This window comes from Pezoporus occidentalis, unplaced genomic scaffold (genome assembly GCF_034315485.1).
Source record: "Pezoporus occidentalis ecotype Australia unplaced genomic scaffold, CSIRO_AGI_Poc_V1 ctg55, whole genome shotgun sequence".
Lineage (NCBI taxonomy): Eukaryota > Metazoa > Chordata > Aves > Psittaciformes > Psittacidae > Pezoporus > Pezoporus occidentalis.
Genome location: NW_026915888.1, coordinates 765,524 through 785,581, shown reverse-complemented (window position 1 = coordinate 785,581; position 20,058 = coordinate 765,524). Strand labels below are relative to the sequence as shown.

The following is a 20,058-nucleotide window of genomic DNA, read 5'->3' as shown; positions in this document are numbered from 1 at the left end:
AACTGCTCTTCTAAATACGCGTGTGCGGAAGGCACATAAAGTCTACACAGATTTTGTCTTAGACTTTGCAATCCATACAGAAGGCAGCAGTGCCTCTAATGCAGTCTGTTGATGCCCACGGTACAATTAGTAAGGAACACTCAGAAGAGTCAGAATATAAAGGCCAAACACACTGATCTTAGCTGAGAGATGGGAAGGACTTTGAGTGCAGATCACAGCAAAACCCCTTGTACCTTGTTCTGTTCCCAGGAGCTCTGCTTTCCACAGGTCTCACCTGCATTAGCAATGGAAGGGCTTGCTGGAGTAGAAATATCATCAGCAGATCCTCAGAGATCTTCTGGTTAGTCCCTCGTAGCTGGAGTGGCAATGGGTGCTGTGTACAGCAGGATCCATACCTGCCAGCATTTATGATGGAAATGACAGTGGCAGAAGTCCAGAGAAGCTACTGCATGCAGGCTGCAATGTGTATGCATGCAGTCAGACATCTTGAACACCAGAGTTGCTGCAGGTGTATAGGTGGGTCTCCTCTGTGCTGGACTCACCATGTTTGGGATGCAGAACAAACCAATGCAGAGAGGACATTTTCCTGGGAATTTTCTAGGATGATCACTAAAAGGTTTGGCAGCTGAGGTGGTAGCACTGATGGGTATGGGCACCAGAAGCAGTCCTGTACTAGGAAGAGAATTCCAGCCTTCCTCCTTGACTGGCATGGAAATGCTGTGAGTGGTCAGGCTGCAACCCCTTAAACCCCCAGTTAGGTTCAGTTGATGAAAAACATGTTCTCTTCCTCCATCACAAACAAATGTCTTGGGTTCTGTGGCTGCAGAGGAGGCTCTGTGCTGGGAGGGGGATGGCTGCCACGCAGAGCAGTGACAGCAATAGGTAAAGCACTATTCTGGTATTCTGTATCAATGTTTTGCAGGCCTGGCAGTGGTCACAGTTGATGCCTACAAGCACTGGATATTCCACAAGTTGAAGACGGAATACTGACTTGTTTACCTGAAGATAATAGGACTTCGGGGTATTTCCTCAGAGAAAATATAAATTTTAATATAATTTCATAAGCTTTGGAGGTTAGCTTGTCTCGTAGCTTCAGTGATATCAAACTTCTTCAAGTAGGAGCTAGATAGAAAGCTGTTTAGTTTTTGCCAGCGTATGTAAAACAAGACTTTTCTATCTGCATTGTAGATTGTTTGTGGACACTTCCAGATTCTTGTGCTTTCTGCAGTCATTCTGGGGACTGAACTCTCATTGATACCTGTAGAGGTTCCATCAACAGGACACGTGCAGGAATTTGAGTGTAGAAGCCCACAGCGTGGTTTGGAATAGTGAATTGCTTTTAGTTTGGAGATGACTGGGGAAAATGGGAAGAACAACTGTACATTAAGGGAAAAATTACAGATCTTCTTCCCCATGACATCAATGAGAGATTTGCCTTCAACCTTCCAGAGAAGAAGATTTTTAGCTTTAATTTGGGACAGTAAAGGGGTTTTTCAAAAGCACTAAAAGACAGCGGGAGCTCATTCAGCTGCTCCCAATGCCTTTAAAAACCCCGCCACCAAAAGTGATAGCTGACAACATGAAATGGAAGTAAATAAAATGCATTTTCATTGCTGTTTTGAGTTACATAATTCTTGTTTCTTGATTTGTTAGTTGATCTGAATTTACATGGATTTTTCATCTATATGGTGGCCAAGAAAATGGTCAGTAACTGGTAAAGATGCAGAGTACAGCCGCAAAGCAAGCAGTGTGTAGGTGTAGACCCTAAGAGGGTAACAAAACCAGGTAACAGAAGTTCACTGCCTACAGCCATAAGTCTTTTGTGTCCACATCTACCAATCTAGATGGCCTTTCCGGTACCAGCAGATAACAGATGTTCCCAGATGACTTAAAGGCATTCAAGGACACATAGGACCCAGGCACGGATAAGAACTCACAGACATCAGTCAAACGTCACTGCATGGAGCACTGACCATGTTCCTGCTGCTCTTCAGAACACAGAGCAAGAACTCCCTTAGCGCTAGGTCAGCTTGTGCAGACAGATTGCCCCTGGACGGGTGCATCCTTCAAGTCTTCTCTGGCAGCAGCTCCATAAGAGATGCAGCAGAACAAGGATCTAACAGAGGGTTCGGCTCTACTCAATGCACCAGAAATTGCTCCCTTCTGTATTCTCTAAAACCCAGGCCACAAAGAGCCCTGATATTGTGACTGAGCCCTTAATTTCACCCCAAAACGCCCACACAGAGCCTAGCAACTTGTATTGGGCTAAAGTATTTCCTCCAGAAATGAGCATTAAAGTGATGGGGATTACATCACTGGTCTGGTGAGGATTAACCAGTCTCACCATTAAAAAGCCATGTCTGTCTGTATTTGATTTTTGTGTAGCTTTAGCTTCTATCCATTGGATGGATATTTGTACATCTTTCCCTGTTAAGTTTAAAACCTCATTAATAGAATGTGTCTCCTCCCTTTAAAGGAATCTGATTGCTTCTTGATCTTCACTGGAAGCTGAACAGGGTCTGCTGTAAGCGATTTTCCTCCCTGAAATAACTTTTTATGGCTCTTCACTGCACAATCTCTATTCTTTACAACATCTTTAAAAATGAACAGTGGAATAGTTGGCACATTTTTAATTGGATCTCATTTATGCCATATGCAGATACCAAAATCATAATCCTCTTTTCGTTCATTACCCTGCTCTGCATGGGATGTGCCTGAGACAAGGTAACCTAAAGAAAGAGACCGAAAAAGGGGAGAGAAGAAAGAGGACAAGGGGGATGTGCAGAGTTACTGAGTTTACAATTAAAACCATGTGAACCAAGAAAAATCCAATGCAGATGAACCCTACAAACCAAACCAGTTAAATACTCCAAATTCCCATGTTCTGGGAGCCCCAAAAGCAACATTATGTGCTCTGTTGTCTAAGAACAGAATAAAACAGAGCCCTCCCTGTCCTGCAACTCCCTATGCTGAAAGTACCACTGGGTTTTTGTGGTTTGGAATCCTGCAGTGAAGGGTTCTTGAGGAATTCGGGTTCTGCAGTAACCAAGTGCTGGCACATCTTCAGCCACAGACCCAGGACAGGACTCAGAGGTGCTTCCTCTTCATAAAAGCAAGCTTTTCTTGATAGTAGTGGAAATAACCACAAGTAGTCGAGGTGGTTCCATTTAGCCAAAGAATTGCTATTTCCATCCCACCAACAGCAGGTAGCAATGACTGGCTTTGTTTCCTCTGCAAGTTGCAAGTCCTTTTGGTTGACCAGATGATACACACAGCAGCTTCTCCTGCATTTTTAGGGCTGCAGCCTTTTCTCCTTTGTTTTCAGCCAGTTTTTTTCACCCTTTTAATGTGCATGTGCAATGCAAGTACAGAGTTGAGAGGCAAAAGAGGACAGGGATCTCTCCCTCTTTCCATGCGATAAGGCACACGAGGCAACACACTGACCAGTAGTATTAGTTCACACAGCAACACAGCAGTGAACACTGTTCATTCCCAGCTACTGTCAGTGGTACCTGTATCAAATCCTGATGTTATCATGTGTTATCTTATGGGCTTGGGAACTTTACAATATTTTCAGAGTCCAGCAATGACAGAATCCAGTATAAAAAAAGGTCAATATATTACTGTTGAAAGTTTTTTTTTCCTTTTTTTATACAAAATTAAAAAGATCCAAATATATCACATTATTTACATACTGTGCTTCATGCTTAGAGATCACTGAAAAAGAACACACAGATAAACATTGTAATCAGAGAAACGCTCCATTCGTTACTCTTAGGGATCTCATCGTTAGTATTATGAGGATTGGCATTCAGATTTCTTTTCATATTAACTTTACATCCACATGGCTTACCACAGAATTAAAAACTTTTACATGCTAAGGGTGTGCGCAGTTCTAACCAAGGGTTTGCATCCAGTTAGTAACATGCTTGCTGTTATCTCAAACCCTGTCCATATACCGCACGTTTGAAACTGGGTTAGTGGTTCCACTCAGCTTCAGTGCCCTACCTTTGCTGGAGAATGAGGTTACAGCCTCCTACAAGTCTGGATCAAGCCCCAGTCTTACAGGGGGACATGTCTCCTCATTCTGCCTTTATACTTGCAACCTCTGGCTTTTGTGGCTGTGTGAAATGGTAGGAACTCCCTGACCATCCGCACCCAGATTCACCGAGTACTGAAGCCATGTAGTGATGGTGGATTATAATTACAATGGCAGAAAAGTCTTTGTTTGGAAATAAATGTTTTGTAACTCTGCAACAAAGAGTGAATCCACTGTAAAAGTCTCAGCTAGAGGGTATGGGCTAAGTCACACCAGCACATTTTGCAGAGTGATGCAGTCTTTGTATAAGTGGTTCCTAAACTGCCTGGCCCATAATAAAAGCTTAGCCTGAGCAAGCCTGGAAAAAAGGCATTGCTACCCACAGTATCAACAAGAATGATACGTCATTTTTGGTTCCCTAACACCAGCCTATAGCTGTGGGGAACAAGACATGAAGCTAGATGGAACCTTGCCTCTTCTAATGCATGACATATGTCTGCCAAGCATGCAACATGGTGCTTAAAGGATGTGCAGCAGTGCAAACAATCGCCATGCAGCAAACAGAATTACTCAGGACCTGCTCAAGGCTTTACAATTATTAGTACTGTACCTTATGCCAACATCCTGCTACTGGCAGTCCATCTGGTCCCTGCAAAATTGAGAGTACAGACTGAGTTTCCATTGACACTGACTCAGGTGTCAGGACCCCAAAACCTGAAGCTCCGTCTTCACCACAAAAGGTTTAGCAGCACCATTAATTACCATGCAAAACCCCATTTACTTGTATGCACAGAAATAACTATGCAGGCAATGTAACCCGTATTTCACCACACAAAACTGAATACACCCCAGGGTAAGAAAAAACCCAGCCTACGCTTGCTTTTTCCTTCAAACAGAAAGGAATATGTGAACAAATACAGAACTTTGGAAGCACAGTAAATTACCTTCATAATCTGCTTTATAAAACAGTGGGTTTTGCAATCAGACATATATGGAAAGCATGATGTGGAAATGTGTTTTTTTGTTAATATGAGCTTTTTAGTTTGGGGCAGTGATGTAATTTCTGTTCTGGATGATAGCCTTATTGTGTTAAATTCGATCCTGCAGTACTTAGTTTCTTTAAGAGATCTTGCTGAACTGATGGAAATGCCTATGGAAATGGTCATGACTATGACCATTGACTATGGAAGCTATTGAAATAAGCGGACTATGCAAAAGCAGTGAAACTATTCGTCTTGTTCTGATGGAGATAACAAGAAACAGAAATCAAAGCCAGAAGAGCTTACTTACCAGGAGGAAAACACTGAAAAGGAAGGAGCCCCTTAGAAGAGGAACAGACTATGTGTGACCAACTCTTTCAAGATACTTTAGCTGACTTGCGCTGCCTTTTCTGATGCTGGATTTGTTTTAAGGCTCTTGGATCTCTGGTTGCATGAATTTCTGCATGTAGAGCTACAGAGAGCACACATGCACTGACCCTGCCCTCAGAGCCACCTCCACGTTACCCGGGGGTGGAAGCCACGAGGATGCGTGCGCAGCGGAGAGAACTGCCAGTGCAAACACAGGTCAAAACTGCATTTTTACATTTTTTACTGTAAATGTCAGTCATCACATTTTTTGTATTCTGTATTGATTTTATATGTAAAATAGCCTATGCCCAATAAAACAGATGCAGTGAGTAAGGTTACCCTCTCGATGCTCGGAGTGTAACAGGTGGAGTTATTTGCATGTGCTTTCCTGTAACATTAGTTAGAGCACACACACACATTTTTCTGCTGATACCAGTCATATTTTGGGTCATAAGTAGTGCAATTTGTACATTTGTCACAGGTGTCCAGGGTGAAGGGGACAAGATACAGAGCAGTAATTTGACCTAGAAAGGTCCTGATCTGTTAAAGCGCATCCTGATGCCAGTGGGCACAGGGTTGATTTCTGCCCTGGGCTTTTTCTGCCTCCCTTGCACTCAAAATACTTGTGGCCATCACAGAAGTCCACACGTTTCTACCACGCTGCACTTGAGTGATCCCAGAATGACTTGCCAACTTCAAAAGAGCTTTGCAACCTGTGTGAGGCTCATGGTCATGCTCCTGGACTGAAAGCCATCACTGAGAACGCAGCAAGCCTCCACCCTACAGTGGGGTGGAGAATGAAGATGACACTCCCAGAGCCAACATGCAACTAACCCTCATGTGCATAAGCAGGAAGACATGCAAGTGCTTTACTGGCTAATCAATATAGTAGGTTACATATTGGAGAAATCACCTCCTGCAGTTTACAGTGCCTTCAGTACAGATAGTTTTCTATATAGTGTTTTCTATATAGTTAAGATGGGAGATACTTGGTAAACAGAACATCTCTGGGGTTGAAGCGGGCCTGCTGCTAGTAATTGGTTTCTTTGACACATATGAAAGTAATTTAACTTCTTGAAAGAGAGACAGCTTACTGCCCTTTTGTTTCTCTGAAGACAACTGCAAATCATCGAACATGCAGCATTTTCCATGGTCAATAAAATGAAACTAAAACAATGACCTCTTGTAACTCGTTGTGCAGAGCTCTCTTGGGGAGTAGAGCACGAACTTCACTGCGTAACCACTGCCCTTCAACCTGAGGTGCATGCTGACACCACAGATGCAGTGACCTGTTCTCTGCAGAGTTAGCCATTCATTTCAGGAAGGCTTTCCAAAACCTAGCTGGGAATCAGACTTCCAGCAGCACAGGCACAAGGCAACCAAACTGGGCCATAGGTGCTGAGGGAAAGCAGAACTAACTTACCATAAAGGGCAAACATCCCCTAACGTGATCTCCCATTGCTTATATTCCTTATCTAAAGCAATTTTAACTAGGAGGAAGAAGGCACAGCACATCGGCATCCTCCCCTGTGAATGCCTGAGTGAAACATCTTGTTCCAGCCCTGCTGCCTGATGTCCCTTCCTCTCCCTGGAGGGGTTCACTGGAACAGGGCTTGGCCACAGCAGAAACACACACAAGCCATGCAAGAAGAGGAAAGAGAGCAGATACTGTACCAAAGGGCAGGGCACGCTCACCCCATCCAGGCCTGGTAAACCTGGGTCCCTTGTGCAGCCTGCAATGCTGCGATCTGCCTGTTTGGAAACACAACTGCTTGTTGAGAGGGAGAAAGGGCACGGGAGTTACTCAGACTCCAGGACTTTGCACCTTTATTTCTGATAAAGCAAGTCAGCAGAGGGGTTTATGGCAGGGAATTCACAGGCACACAGAGCCTGTCATCTGGGAAAGATCTTCTATACACTAACCAGAGATTCACATTTGTAACAGCGCAGTGAAAAGGATGAGGGTTAAATCATCCAACATGTTGAGGGAGGAAGGGTGATCCGTCAGGAGCAATCAGATTAATTGTAGTTCACATTCAATCTCAGAGAAAAATAAAGCGTAGTGGCTGGAAGAGGTTTTTGCAGGGATCGTGGAGCTGTACAACAGCTTTGATGGACAAAACTGTGCTGACAGGGTGAGAAAAAGTCACTTTTAGACAAGAAATGGGGGTTTGGAGCCTGTTGGAGCAGGTACCTGGCACTACAAGTTACATGCCTCTGGACTAAGGTCCAACAGCCACATTTAAGGCCAGTTTGGATGAGGCTTGCAGCAACCTGCTCTAGTGGAAGGTGTCCCTGCCTGTGGCAGGGGGTTGGAACTGGATGAGCTTTAAGGTCCCTTCCAATCCAAACCATATGATTCTGTGCTTTAAGAAGTTTCCAACTGATAAAAATGCCTCAAAGCATTTAAGGGAAAGGATCTCTCTGGTTTTAGTCATCATATGAAAAGCAGTGATGGAGGAGGTAGATTTTACCAGGCCAAGTAACTTATTATAAACCAGGACAGGTTTTTTTTCTGGGCACTGTCAAAGGAATGATTGGTTCTGGAAGTGGACGTGGGAGATCCACCTTCCTTGGGCTCAAACACACAGGAGTTAGCTGGAAAGCCTCTCTGTGCACACACTGCTCAGTGATGGACCAGGCTGTGTTCAGGAAGGGACAGGTCTGAGCCAGTCTCTTCTCCCAGAGGTGCTTTTTGGCATCCTGAGGAGCTCCAGCTCCTCCATCACTTACCTTTGGCAGCACCAAGATGCCACCAGCTCTGAACCACATCCCCACACAGCAGCGAGAGCCAGGCTCACCCCTCGCTTGGTTTGCGGAGATGAAGGGATGGAGCTGACCTTGCTTTCTAACTCCATCCACTGCACTGAGTTATTCCCCAATTTCCAATGTACTCAAAAGCCAGGCCAGCAGCTTCACCAGGGCGCACTATCTCCCGAAGAGCGTTACTGAAGCCCATTGTTCCCGACTACAATAAGAAGGTCTTTATACAAAGATTCTTTCTTTTTACTGCTGTGGCTTGCTCCCATCTGGCCAGTGAGGAGCCCTCAGAGCGAGCAGGGAGCTTCCAGCAGTGCAGATAAACCATTAGGAAAAGTGAGAAAACAATAACCATCTGCTCTGATTTACTGCAGAATAAAGAACGAACCGAGCCCTCCCTCCCTTTGCCTGGCTGCAAACCCACGTCTCCTTTCCCATCCCGGCAACGCGTGCTTAGGATGAGTGAAATAAAGGACGTACCACGGGGCAAGGCTGATCCAGTCCGGGGGGGCCTGGTTCCCCCTTCTGCCCTTTGGCTCCTTTTCTGCCCGGTATTCCTCGCTCACCCTGTTGGCACAGCAGGAAGGCATCAGAAGCACCTTGGCTGCGAGTCACACAGCACTTGCAGAATCCCACCCCTCACCCAGAGCAGGGGTGTTTGTACCAGTGTAAGCACACCTGGGCAGTTAAAGCACTGTGAACACCTGCAGTTAAAGCTGTGTGGAGACATTTTAATAGATAATTTGGTAACAGAATGATTAAATGACTGGTTTCTGCTATGTGACAGCGGGAGCATCAGCTTCCAGCACTGCCCTGTGCTCAGATGAGTTCCTGTCTCTGGCTGGGCATCTCTTTATTTGAGGATCCCTGAACAAAGCCTTTGACTCTGGTCCATTTTCAAGGTCTATAAACCCAAACTAGCAATTCTTTATAACCTGGAGCTGTCAGGGTGCTCCATTTCCCCACAATGGTTGTGCTGGAGGGGGGCAGGATTGCAGAAAGCATTTCCCAACGGGTGGGAATTAACTGGATGTCCTGCCCTATGCTGGGACCAAGCAAATACTTGTGCACAGAGAAGGCCTTACAGGGATGACCAAACACAGCCAGGCTGGATGGGGAACCAGCACCCAGGGCAAGAGCATCATCCTACCCTACAGCCAGAACCCACTCACCTTCTCGCCTCTTTCACTTCGCTCTCCTTTCTCTCCTCTGAGACCTGGGAAACCCTGTCACAACCAGTTTTAGGTGGAGAAGGGGAAGAAAAGAGGTTGGCGTGTTTAGTGTGTGAAACTAAACTTCCTCAGCTCAACATAAGCAATCTCCAGCAACCAACCCATCCTCCCATGGTGAAGAATATGATACTTTCTTCCCAATGACTTGATATGCCATCAGTTTCTAATGAAAGCTGGTGCTTTACCATACCCCAGTAACATTGCAGCTATTAGAGTCTTATTTCGCTGAATCCAAGTATTCTCAATTGGAAAGGGAAACCCCCACAGCATCTTTAGCTGAGCAGTTTCTGCTGTGCAATGGAATAATCTATTAACTGGCCTCAATTAAGCCCTTTCCTGCAGACATTGTTCCATAGGCATCATGTTTAAGGGACAGCAGTCTATAAAGGGTTAGATACATACTTCTCTAATAATCTCAAGCAGTTTGATGGCCTTTACCCATGCGTTCATGTTTCTACATATCACAATGAATGTTTTCCATACTCACATCCAATCCTGGCTCCCCCGGCTTTCCCTGCAGTGGTAAAAATACAAGTTAAGACATGCTGTATCCAGTTTGTTTTTGCAGCAAGCTTATACCCAGTTAGTGAAATACAGTGCGCGCTCAACAGCCCTTGGGCTTGAAGGGGAGCCCCTCACCACACATTGGGGTAGTGCTGGTAATCCCAGCTCTGCTGGGACCCACTATGGAAGGAGTTTACAGCCCCTCTTTTAGGATTCCACCACAGCATCACTATTGCTTTCCCACACTGATAGTTACCTTCTCTCCTTTGGTACCGGGTAAACCGATGAGCCCTGGAGCACCCGGGAGACCCTTGGAGAAAGGAGATAACACAGCATTGGGATAACTGCTTTACAGGGTTCTCTTGATGGCCAGAAATGAGACACAGGAAAACAACTCACAGCGGGTCCAGTGTGGCCATGGTCGCCCTTCTCCCCACTGTCACCTTTTTCTCCCTTTGCACCATCCAAGCCCTGCAGAAATGAATTGGCATCAGGCAAGATGACCTGGCAGCTCTGCCTCCTTATGCATCCACCACCTGCTGCCACATCTCTAGGGTGCTTATACCCCTGCTGCTGTTAGTGCCTTCCTCTTGACTGCGTCATATAAGGAAGCAGTTGTAAATACAGGTTTATGCTGTGGGTTTGGAAGCCCTGACTTGCATGTGCCAGTGGCTCCCAGGACTGTGCTGGAAGGAGATTTAGGATCGTAAATGTGTTTGGAAGGAGAAATAGCCTGTTTGCTGCAACGCCAAACTGCTCAACAGCATCACCAAGGGATGTGTTGTCACAGAAACATCAGTCCCCAGAGCTGACAGCCCTTTGTGAGCCTGTAAATAATGCACTGGCAGCCGGGGAACAGTGGGTGACATTTCATTTATTGACTTACTTTAGGCCCCTGGATTCCTGGAGGACCCTGCAGGAAAGACAATGGTGCATTTGAGCTAAAGACAATTTCAGAACCGAGCCCCAAAGGTTGCTTCCCAAACCATTTCTTGCTCAAATCATGGGCTGACAATGGCCAAATACTTCTTTTCAAGACAGGTGGCAAAAGATTCTGACGTCAAATCAGGAGGGAAAAGGAACTGGAAAAGAGCACTTTGTGACAATAAAGCTCTGCAACACGAGCTGTGCTGAATGAAGTGACAGCAAGCTCTGGAGGGTGGCATCCTGCCACCGTGGCCCTCCAAGCCTGGCACATCCTGGCCTTTCTGATGCCCCTGACAGCTCCTCAGCCTTTTGGAGCATCGTAGGTACCAAACACCTTAGAGCTCTGCACCAAAACTGCTCATCACCACCCGCATCCTCGCCCACTGCAGTTGATGCCACAAAACTTAATGACTTGGGTAAATTGATGGGAATACAGACACTACTGTGGTAGGGAACAGGCTTTCCCATCACAACGTTTTCTCTTGTCCCCATTCCAAGCAACAACTTGGTTATTTGCAAAATGTGCCATAAACACGGATGTACTCTCCTAAATCAGGTGCTTCCAAAGACAGCTCATAATGCTGCAGCTGATTTTGATCCCAGATCCACAGCAGCCCACACGGATTAAACAGAGCAAAACGCCCTCCTCCTTAACTAATCACTTGTGATAACACCTCTGCAGCGATGCTCAATTGCACAAGCTGCTTCCCAGAGTCCTACCATAGGGCCAGGTAATCCAGGCGGTCCAGGCTCAGGTATGATCTGCAGAAGGGAATTAAACAGCATGTGAATGGGACACAGAGACAAGATAGTTTGGGAATGGAAACCTCACGTGGCCCAGCATCATGATTTAGTGCCCTCTGATTTAATAGCTTTAATCCAAAATATCTGCTAATCGCGGTTGCTTGTAGCATGAATAAATAAAGGAATCTTAATAAGCACATGAATCAAGCTGGGCTCTGGAATGAGAAGTGTGAGCCATGATACTCCGTGTATCTGCCAGCCACAGAGTGGATGCAATGGAAAATGATGCCACTTTGTGCACAGACCAGAGGGAAGCAGCCTTTTTGATTAAAACTCCCCGCAAAAGCAGAACAAAACTGGAGCTCTTATGTCACTAAGATCTATCAAACCCCACCACTTTGGCTTAAAAGAAGAAGGCATAAGGGAAAAAGGATGCTGAAATGCTATAAAACTGCAAGGAGCCCTGTTTGTTTTCAGAACAAAACACAGTTCCAACAGCAGCATCCAATATCTCAACCACTGATTCAAAACCTAAAGCATATTTGCAGTGCCAAGCGTGCAGAGCGTTCTTCCCACACAGATAAACCCCATTTAGACACATCTGGAAGTTCTTGTAGCAAAGTACAAGCTCTTGCAGTTGGGTTTTGCTCCCCTTCGCTCTGGGGATGGATGTGGGACTGGCATCTCCAGCCTGCACCCCCCAACCTCCCCTCACCCCTCATTATGGAATAGGCTTTAAGTTGCCCAGATCTTACGTGATTGTTCTGCAAACACGGTGACCCTGTGTCCCCTTTGTCTCCTTTGTCTCCTTTTGGTCCTTCTGCTCCCTAAAGGATAGAAATGGAACACTGATGTGGTGCATCCCCCAGGAGCACAAAAACAGGAGAGAAAAACACATTTGTCTTCCTCTAAACTCGAGCAAAGCTCATGTTCATCCCCAGGGGGCTTTAAGAAAGCATTTTCTTCTTACTACTGGCTTAGATCCCATTCTGAATAAGCTGTTATCATCATTAGCAAAGGAAATGCAAAGCTCCTGCATCCTCCAGTGCAGCTGTAACGTATGGACAGGCCACTGCTTAACCCAGCAAGCCCTGCCTTACCCTGAGCACTTGCAGACATCAATACATAGAAGAACCAAGCAGCGGATGTAGAGAGACAGAGAGGGACGTACCGGTGGACCTGCTAAGCCCATTTCTCCTGTCTCTCCTTTCTGTCCTGTGATGCCCACGCTGCCCTGGTCACCCTTCGCTCCTTTGGGACCCTGGAAGTTTACAGGGAACAACTCACTTGAAGGAAAACCACTTAGAAACCATTCAGAAACAGCCTTTCTGCTGCTTCTCCCCATACTGCAGCACCAGCTCACGAAAACATATGTAAAACTTACATATGCCATTTTTGCAGGCGCAGCAGAATTTGGCTGGGCCATAGCAGGGACTGCAGCCGCTTAGGGTTGGGAGGGTTTACAACAGAGTTTGATGTGTTTGATGAGCCACTCATAACAGGAGCCCCTCTAGCTTGGCAGATGTGGTCACAAGCAGCATCTGCATGCCCATAGCTGGGCATGGGGCCATAGGCAAAAGGTGGTTAATGTAAGAAGATGCAGCTGAACACTGGAGCCTGTAGGGATGCTGGGGAGGGACTCTTCATTAGGGACTGTAGTGATAGGACAAGGGGTAACGGGTTAAAACTTAAACAGGGGAAGTTCAGATTGGATATAAGGAGGAAATTCTTTCCTGTGAGGGTGGTGAGGCACTGGAATGGGTTGCCCAGGGAGGTTGTGAATGCTCCATCCCTGGCAGTGTTCAAGGCCAGGTTGGACAGAGCCTTGGGTGAGATGGTTTAGTGTGAGGTGTCCCTGCCCATGGCAGGGGGGTTGGAGCTGGATGATCTTAAGGTCCTTTCCAACCCTAACGATTCTATGATTCTATGATTACGGGGCAGAGCTTGCTCTTGGAAGGCTGAGATTTGCTTTTCACAGCGACAGCTCTCACAGACACACAATAAACCCCTTTCTAAGTCTCACTTGATGCAGCCATGCCCCACGCACCTTCTCACCATCCAGCCCAGGTGGACCCGGCAAGCCCAGCTCTCCCTGCAGAGACACAAAGAAAGGGGGGCCCATGGTAAATGGAATGAGGGAATCATCCCAGAGAAACATTCTGGAAGGAAACGAGCTGTTCACTTGTATCAGCAGTTGTGGGTTTGCCATTAGCAGGCTGCGGAGCAGAGGTAAGAATGCTTCATAGAATGGTTTGGCTTGGAGACACTCGCTACATGAAGAACCACTGACGACCACATCACCCTGTAGGAAACACTGTGTGCATGGCAGAGATTGGGCTCACCTTTGGACCCGGAGCGCCTTGGGGGCCCGGTGGCCCTGGGGGACCTGGCGAACCCTGAAACACAGCAAACAAAACGGGGATGAGCATGATGAACATGGCACATTATCCTTGGGTGAGCTGGGAGCATAACTCGGAACTTGTGAATTATCTCAAGCAGCAAAACCTCATGTTGTCGCTCAGCTGAAAACCAAACCAGCATCACCTCCTCAAGCACCTTTCCCATGACTGCACACTCCGATGCTGTGACATTCAGTCACAGCGGAAGCCTTTGCAAAGCTCTGCCCATGAGACAGGTCAGTGCACAAACACTGCAAACAGCAGGGAAACGGGAACGTTAGTGAGGTTCAGTGGTGTGCCCTTTGGCAATCTCCACATGCAGAACACGGGAGAGGGGCTGGGCCCAGCACATGAAGTCTCTCCCGACATTTGATGGAGCCTTTCCAACCACTGCAATTCACAAACCCCGCTCACAAAGCTGCATGCAGACACCTGGCAAACGGTAGTTACCATCACTTTGTGTATCCCTGCAGCCTGTGGTGAAACAATGAGAACGGGTCTCTAACATATCTGCATTGATTCTATTCAGCTTCTTCCATCATAATGAAAATAGCAGGGTGCTGCTGGGTCGGGCAGGTTAGGGCTCAGGCATCATTTCCCTTCCTCTGGCATCCCAACCACTGCTTGCAAACAAAACCACTCCAGAGGATGCAGAGGGAAAACCACAGCTCCACAACGTGCCATGGGAATAACAGCCCAGGACCTGCAGCCTTTGAGCTGTAATCACTGCATCACTTGCTCTATGTCACAGGCTGTGTCAGGGGTTGCTTTGACCTGTAGAATATTAACTCACATCCCACAGGTGGATCCCACCATCCTGGTACCCAGCCTGAGCTCCCAGCCTTGAGTTCCGCCACCGTTTTTCCTGGTACATCCTAAATATCCTCAGCCCCCAGATGAAACAAACTCCTGTCATTCCCCATTAACTCACAGGAATCAGCACAGCCTTGGAGCAGGGCTTACCTTAAGAGCATCCAGGATTCGGCCGTCATAGTCAATCACTACAGTGTCACCCTGCTCCCCTTTCAGGCCGGGGGGACCCTGCAACCAGGACGAACCCTATTTAGTTTTGCAGCATCTGAGGAGCGGGTGGAATGAAAGCAGAGACCTGACCCCCCAGGGTTTGGGGATCACCTTAAAACACTATTGATTTAATCCATTCCCAGTCTGAAAGCTCTAACTGGCATCCAACCAAACCTCACAAGGGCTTAATCCACTTAATGAAGACTTATGCTTGAGCACTGCCAGGGATGGGGCAGCCACAGCCTCTCTGGGCACCCTGTGCCAGCGCCTCAGCACCCTCACAGGGAAAAACTACTTCCTAATGTCTCCCATGGCAGTGTTCAGTACCCACATACGGGTTGGTTTAAATAAGCACCATCTCTGTTTTCTAGCACTGAACTGATCCTGAAGCGATTCAGCCACAGACTAAGCAGAAAGAGGTGGTGGGGAACACAGCTCAGGTCGAGGCAAATACACAATTCCAGACTGAAAAAGCAAAACCCTGAGCATCCATACCCGTGGTCCGATGGAGCCAACTCCTCCCTTCTCACCAGGCTCACCCTGGAAAGCAAAATCACATTTTTGGGTCAAAGAGACCAAGGAAAACAGAGGCTATTTATGTTTAAAACACTGCAGCCACACGAGATGCCAAGGTATGGTTTAGATTAGGAAACAGAATGGCACCAACAGGGAACTGCTTCTAGCAACAAAACCTAGATCTGAATTCAGAGCAATTATATTTTTGCATAAAATAACGTTGGTTTGAGCTAGTTGACAGCAAGAAAACATCTCATTGCAGATGAGATGGAGAAGAGTGGCGTGCTCGGGGCTGAGCGTCCTGTATCCCCATAAGGGTGATGTGCGGTGCTGCTCCCTGGCTCCACTGTTTGCTCCGAGCGTGCCAAGCTCCAGCTCTTCGTGCTGAAGCTTCACACGGCTCCACCTTTGCTTCAGGCTGAATTCTGCACGTGTGGAAAGTTTTAGCTGACACATTTAAACCATTTCTGAGGGTGGGTTTACGGAAAAGGCTCTGCCAGATTCCCTCCCCCCATTTGCTGGTCAAATTAAAGCCCTCTTAAAAGTAGAAAATGGTATAAACAGAAAGAGTCTCCATAGGAAAACTCCATTCAGCAAATACCATGGGGAACAAGCACTGCTAATGTGGTTTTAGTGAAAACTCAATGGCTAAGGGTCACCTGAGCCCACGTTTCCTCCTCATACACAGTTTTTTTCCCAACAAGGAGCCGTGACTGATATGGAAACACATCCTGCTAAACAAGAAGCAGCTGAGGAGGGAATTAACAGCCCACAAATGCTGTCTAGGTCTCACCATCCCCACTTAACATACCAACATCTCCTATTGCATTGCTTGGCAGTAATGAAGATCAATAGAACAGGATGGCACGTAAGCGCGCTGGGCTTTGAAGTGATGCCGCAGCCCTCAATGCATCCCATCCACATGCGAGCAGAGATTTAGTTCCTTGGGGAAACCCAGGCAACTCAATGAAAAACAACTTAAAAGCCCTGACACTGATCTCTGCTTGAACGCAGCTTTCATTGAATTACCAGAAAAAGCTAAAATACTTCTTGGCATCCTCCCGATTTGCTTCAGTTTGGGCACTTTATGAGCCTTTCAGAGGCAAAGGCCTAAAATACCCCCCTCATCTGAAACCCTGGGCCTCATCAGTGCCGTGCCCAGCTTCCCAGCTCATGGGCTTTTATTTACCTTGGGACCTGGCAAGCCATCTGTGCCATTCTCTCCCTTGGGACCCACGCTTCCTTTTTCTCCCTGAAAACAAGACAGTTTGGACAAATGTTATAATGGGTAGGATGGAGAACAGATTTATTCAGGCTACAATTGTCTTGCTTTACCTTTACTTTTACATACACGAGTGAGCAAAGCTCTCCTTTTAGCCTGAAATACATCACATTGCCTAAGTGCAAAAGGGGAGGTTTTGAGATATACATGAAGCTTTCAGCCTTAATGGCTATAGGTGGGATGTTCAGCCGTAAAGTTAGCCCCAAAACCACACCCCACTGCACACACATCCCAAACCCCAGCTCCAGGCCAGCCCCAGCAGCAGTCCCCCATTTACTTCTGCAAGAGGAGCCTCTAAATGGCAATTCTCTGCCATAGCCAACAAGTTGCATTTACAAACTCCTGCAGCGGCAGAGGGTGCGTTATGCTTCTCTCACTTTCTTTTGTTCTTTCTTCACGTTACAGAATGGGTTGGATTGGGAGAAATGTGCTCCTCAACCTGCCCCAGCTGTGATACTGTGCCAAGGAAACACACAGCAAAAGATGCTGTCGAGCACATACATTAGATGGGCACAGCGCAGAACATACCTTAGGGCCCGTAAGTCCTGGCTCCCCAGGGACCCCATCATCACCCTGATGAAACAAAAAGTGAAACACAAAGAGCTTGTACGCACTCGTCATAGGATCCAGCATCATTTGACCCCTCTCAGCGTTGCATGGACCTGAGACCCACTCAGGTTTGCAGGAGAAAGATACAGGAAGGAGCCCAGGAAGCTCCAAGTGTGGTCCCCTGCTCCCGCCCATCTCTGCCTCCCCTGCTTCCATGGAGATGGATGGGATCTCCCAGAATTTCCTTACAGCAGGCCCTGGGGAAGGTGCAATCCCATTTTTAAAAGAAATTGGATATTTAATCCATTTAGGTTCTTTTTTTTTAGCTCAAAGACCTCCTGCAAGCTGCCACCCATCCTCATGGCCTTCATCAGCACGCCCATCTGCAGGTTTCCTTGTTCCACTCATCGATGCTCCATTGTTCTCTTGGAGTAAAACCACTCCATAGGTGCTGAAGAGGTTAATTTTACTGGCCAGTTATGAACTTTTTTAGGCCAAATTCTAGCCTGGAAATCACCCATGGCCACCTCTGTTTTGGGGCAAAGCAGTAAGAGGGAAAGGCTGGGCCCTGTCAGCGCTTTGCTTCAGTTAAAAGCAGTGATTTATCCATTGCTTGGTGGCACCACCAGAAGGAAACATGGAGAACTGGGGCATGCAAACCTCCTGCAGTCTTCAGCACCCTACCCAAGCAGTGTGCCTGTCCTTAAGAGAGTGGCAATCCTCATCAGGCTGAGGTGCTGTGTGATGATGTCTGCCCCAGGAAGCTCAAACCCATCCAGGGAGCCCTGAGCAGAAAACAGTCCCCAGGCGCTTCTTGGTTCGGCTTGAGTTATTGGAGAGAAAGGGCTCAAGACCTACTGCTTTGTTTGGCATTTGTTGCTTCATTCTTTGTCTATTGGGCAGATGGGATTGCAGCTTCTGGCTGGTTTGGGGTAATGAAAACCAGGCTGCAGGCACAGCCATGCCCATGCTTTGGGGTTGCTCGGGAGAGAAACGTCAGGGAACACAAGGAAAGGTTTGGTATGGACAGCTACAACCATGGACCCATTGGTCTCTGGCAGTGGTTTCCTTAGTTGAGCACAGAGCAGAGCAAAAGGAAATAACAACAACTATATGTATATATGTATAAATAAGTGACTATTTTACCTTTTTCCCTTGGACACCAGGCTCACCCTTCAACAGCAACACGCACAGAGGAGACAAGTTTAGGGACATAACAGAAAATAAGCCCAATTGTATGGATAGTCAAAGTCAATTGTAACATTAAAATACTTGGCTTGTGTTGATCATCTTGATCCCCCCCCCCCAAAAATGCATTTCCCAGATTCCCACAGCACACCAGTTCCAGCCCCCTTGCCTCCCTCCACTCAAGGTTTTAGCACAGGCAATGGTTGTGACACTGGGTAGGTGACACATTAAGGCATTGGCAGCTCAAAGACAACGGCTGATGCAATACCTTAGAAGTGTTTGTGTCTGATACGAGCTGATGAGTACAAGTCCAGTGCAAAATAGGTATGTTCAAGATGTCAAGAATTCCTGTTAAAATCAGGCAGATGAGAAATTACCCATCACCCACCTTTGGTCCTGGAGGTCCCCTGGCACCCTGTTGAAAAGAAGAGCAGTAGTTTGACAACACAGTATACAGGATAAAAACACTCCCACCAGATGCCAACTTCTCACCTTCCCTTACAAATCCAGCCATAAGGTCTCTGTCCTCCCAATAAATAACATATATTCTTTGTGTCTTGTGTATTTTATGTATAATGAGCACCTCTTTATCCAACCTAGCCTGTAGTGGAGTCACAATGCCAAGATGCTGCAGAGGGGCAGAAGTGGGGATAGAGGAGCAGTACATCCCTCCAGAGGAACCAAGGGGTCAAAGACTGGTCTCTCTTTTCCCCAGGGCACAGGTACCCCTGGGGAAGCATCTATTTTAGTGCACCTGTAATTCCCCATGGGGTTTTCTTTGCCCTCCATAAGCAATGACACAAACCCAGCACTGAGCTGAAGAGGGATGTAAAGTGAAGGGGACAAGGGACATGCACACGTGGGTGCTCCTGGGCAATACTAACCACAAGGCCTTCCTCTCCTGGCTCTCCTTTGAGACCCTGCAAAATAGAAAGGCCGACATTGAAGCTATTGCCCCAGTTCTCCAGAGTGCTCATCCACAATCTGAATGTTCAACAACCTTATGTTTCAGCCTATTTTCTTTGATTCAATTGATTGCCAGTGATCTGGAGACTTGCAACAGGTCATCCAATGGCTACAGACTGGGGAAAGAGATCTCTGGGCTCTCCCAGTTACAACCAGCACCTGCAAATACGTGCTCCAGGTCCAGCTCTCTGCTCCAAAACCAAAGATGGAATGATGGAATATCACCTCCTGCTCCCTTGGCCCCATGCCCCGAGGCTTTGCAGTATGAGCAGCATCAGCATGGCTCAGACTGGGGACCCAGTGGCTGGGGGGGGCATCACTGGGATAGGGGACACCCTTCACCCTCCTCTTCCTCACTGGGGTGGGCACTGCCTGGCGTGTGTTCACTGCGCATCTCCCATCCTTACAGGGGGGCCTGGAGGTCCTCTTGGGCCATCTTTTCCCGTGTCACCAGGAGGACCCCGGGCCCCTGGGGGTCCTGGTGGACCAGGGGGACCAGTGGCTCCATCTCGACCTTGATCACCCTGAAAGAAGTTCACACAGACACGGTGAGGTGAAGCTGTGCTGGGAAGCGATGGTG

The 20,058-nt window shown here is 47.2% G+C and overlaps 2 protein-coding genes across 3 annotated transcripts in view; one reads left to right on the top strand and one right to left on the bottom strand.

The window, feature by feature from the left end:
- The window catches only part of HNRNPAB (heterogeneous nuclear ribonucleoprotein A/B), a 30,446-nt gene extending 24,710 nt beyond the window's left edge, over positions 1-5,736 (top strand). For both annotated transcript variants that reach the window (XM_062638014.1, XM_062638010.1), the window contains one exon: positions 923-5,736. The gene's annotated coding sequence lies outside the window, so the exon portion shown is untranslated. The remainder of the gene's footprint in view (positions 1-922) is intronic.
- A 990-nt stretch (positions 5,737-6,726) lies between these two features.
- Positions 6,727-20,058, bottom strand: part of COL23A1 (collagen type XXIII alpha 1 chain) — a 170,930-nt gene continuing 157,598 nt past the window's right edge. The window contains exons 10-29 of the mRNA XM_062637998.1: positions 19,886-20,002; positions 19,397-19,432; positions 18,901-18,927; positions 18,471-18,497; positions 17,304-17,348; positions 16,683-16,745; positions 15,473-15,517; positions 14,918-14,995; positions 13,898-13,951; positions 13,603-13,647; positions 12,727-12,816; positions 12,311-12,382; positions 11,532-11,573; positions 10,771-10,797; positions 10,284-10,355; positions 10,141-10,194; positions 9,868-9,894; positions 9,321-9,374; positions 8,629-8,715; positions 6,727-7,140 (exon numbers count right to left, since the gene is read on the bottom strand). Of these exons, the coding sequence (XP_062493982.1) occupies positions 6,808-7,140; positions 8,629-8,715; positions 9,321-9,374; positions 9,868-9,894; positions 10,141-10,194; positions 10,284-10,355; positions 10,771-10,797; positions 11,532-11,573; positions 12,311-12,382; positions 12,727-12,816; positions 13,603-13,647; positions 13,898-13,951; positions 14,918-14,995; positions 15,473-15,517; positions 16,683-16,745; positions 17,304-17,348; positions 18,471-18,497; positions 18,901-18,927; positions 19,397-19,432; positions 19,886-20,002 (1,395 nt within the window). The 3' untranslated portion in view covers positions 6,727-6,807. The remainder of the gene's footprint in view (positions 7,141-8,628; positions 8,716-9,320; positions 9,375-9,867; positions 9,895-10,140; positions 10,195-10,283; positions 10,356-10,770; positions 10,798-11,531; positions 11,574-12,310; positions 12,383-12,726; positions 12,817-13,602; positions 13,648-13,897; positions 13,952-14,917; positions 14,996-15,472; positions 15,518-16,682; positions 16,746-17,303; positions 17,349-18,470; positions 18,498-18,900; positions 18,928-19,396; positions 19,433-19,885; positions 20,003-20,058) is intronic.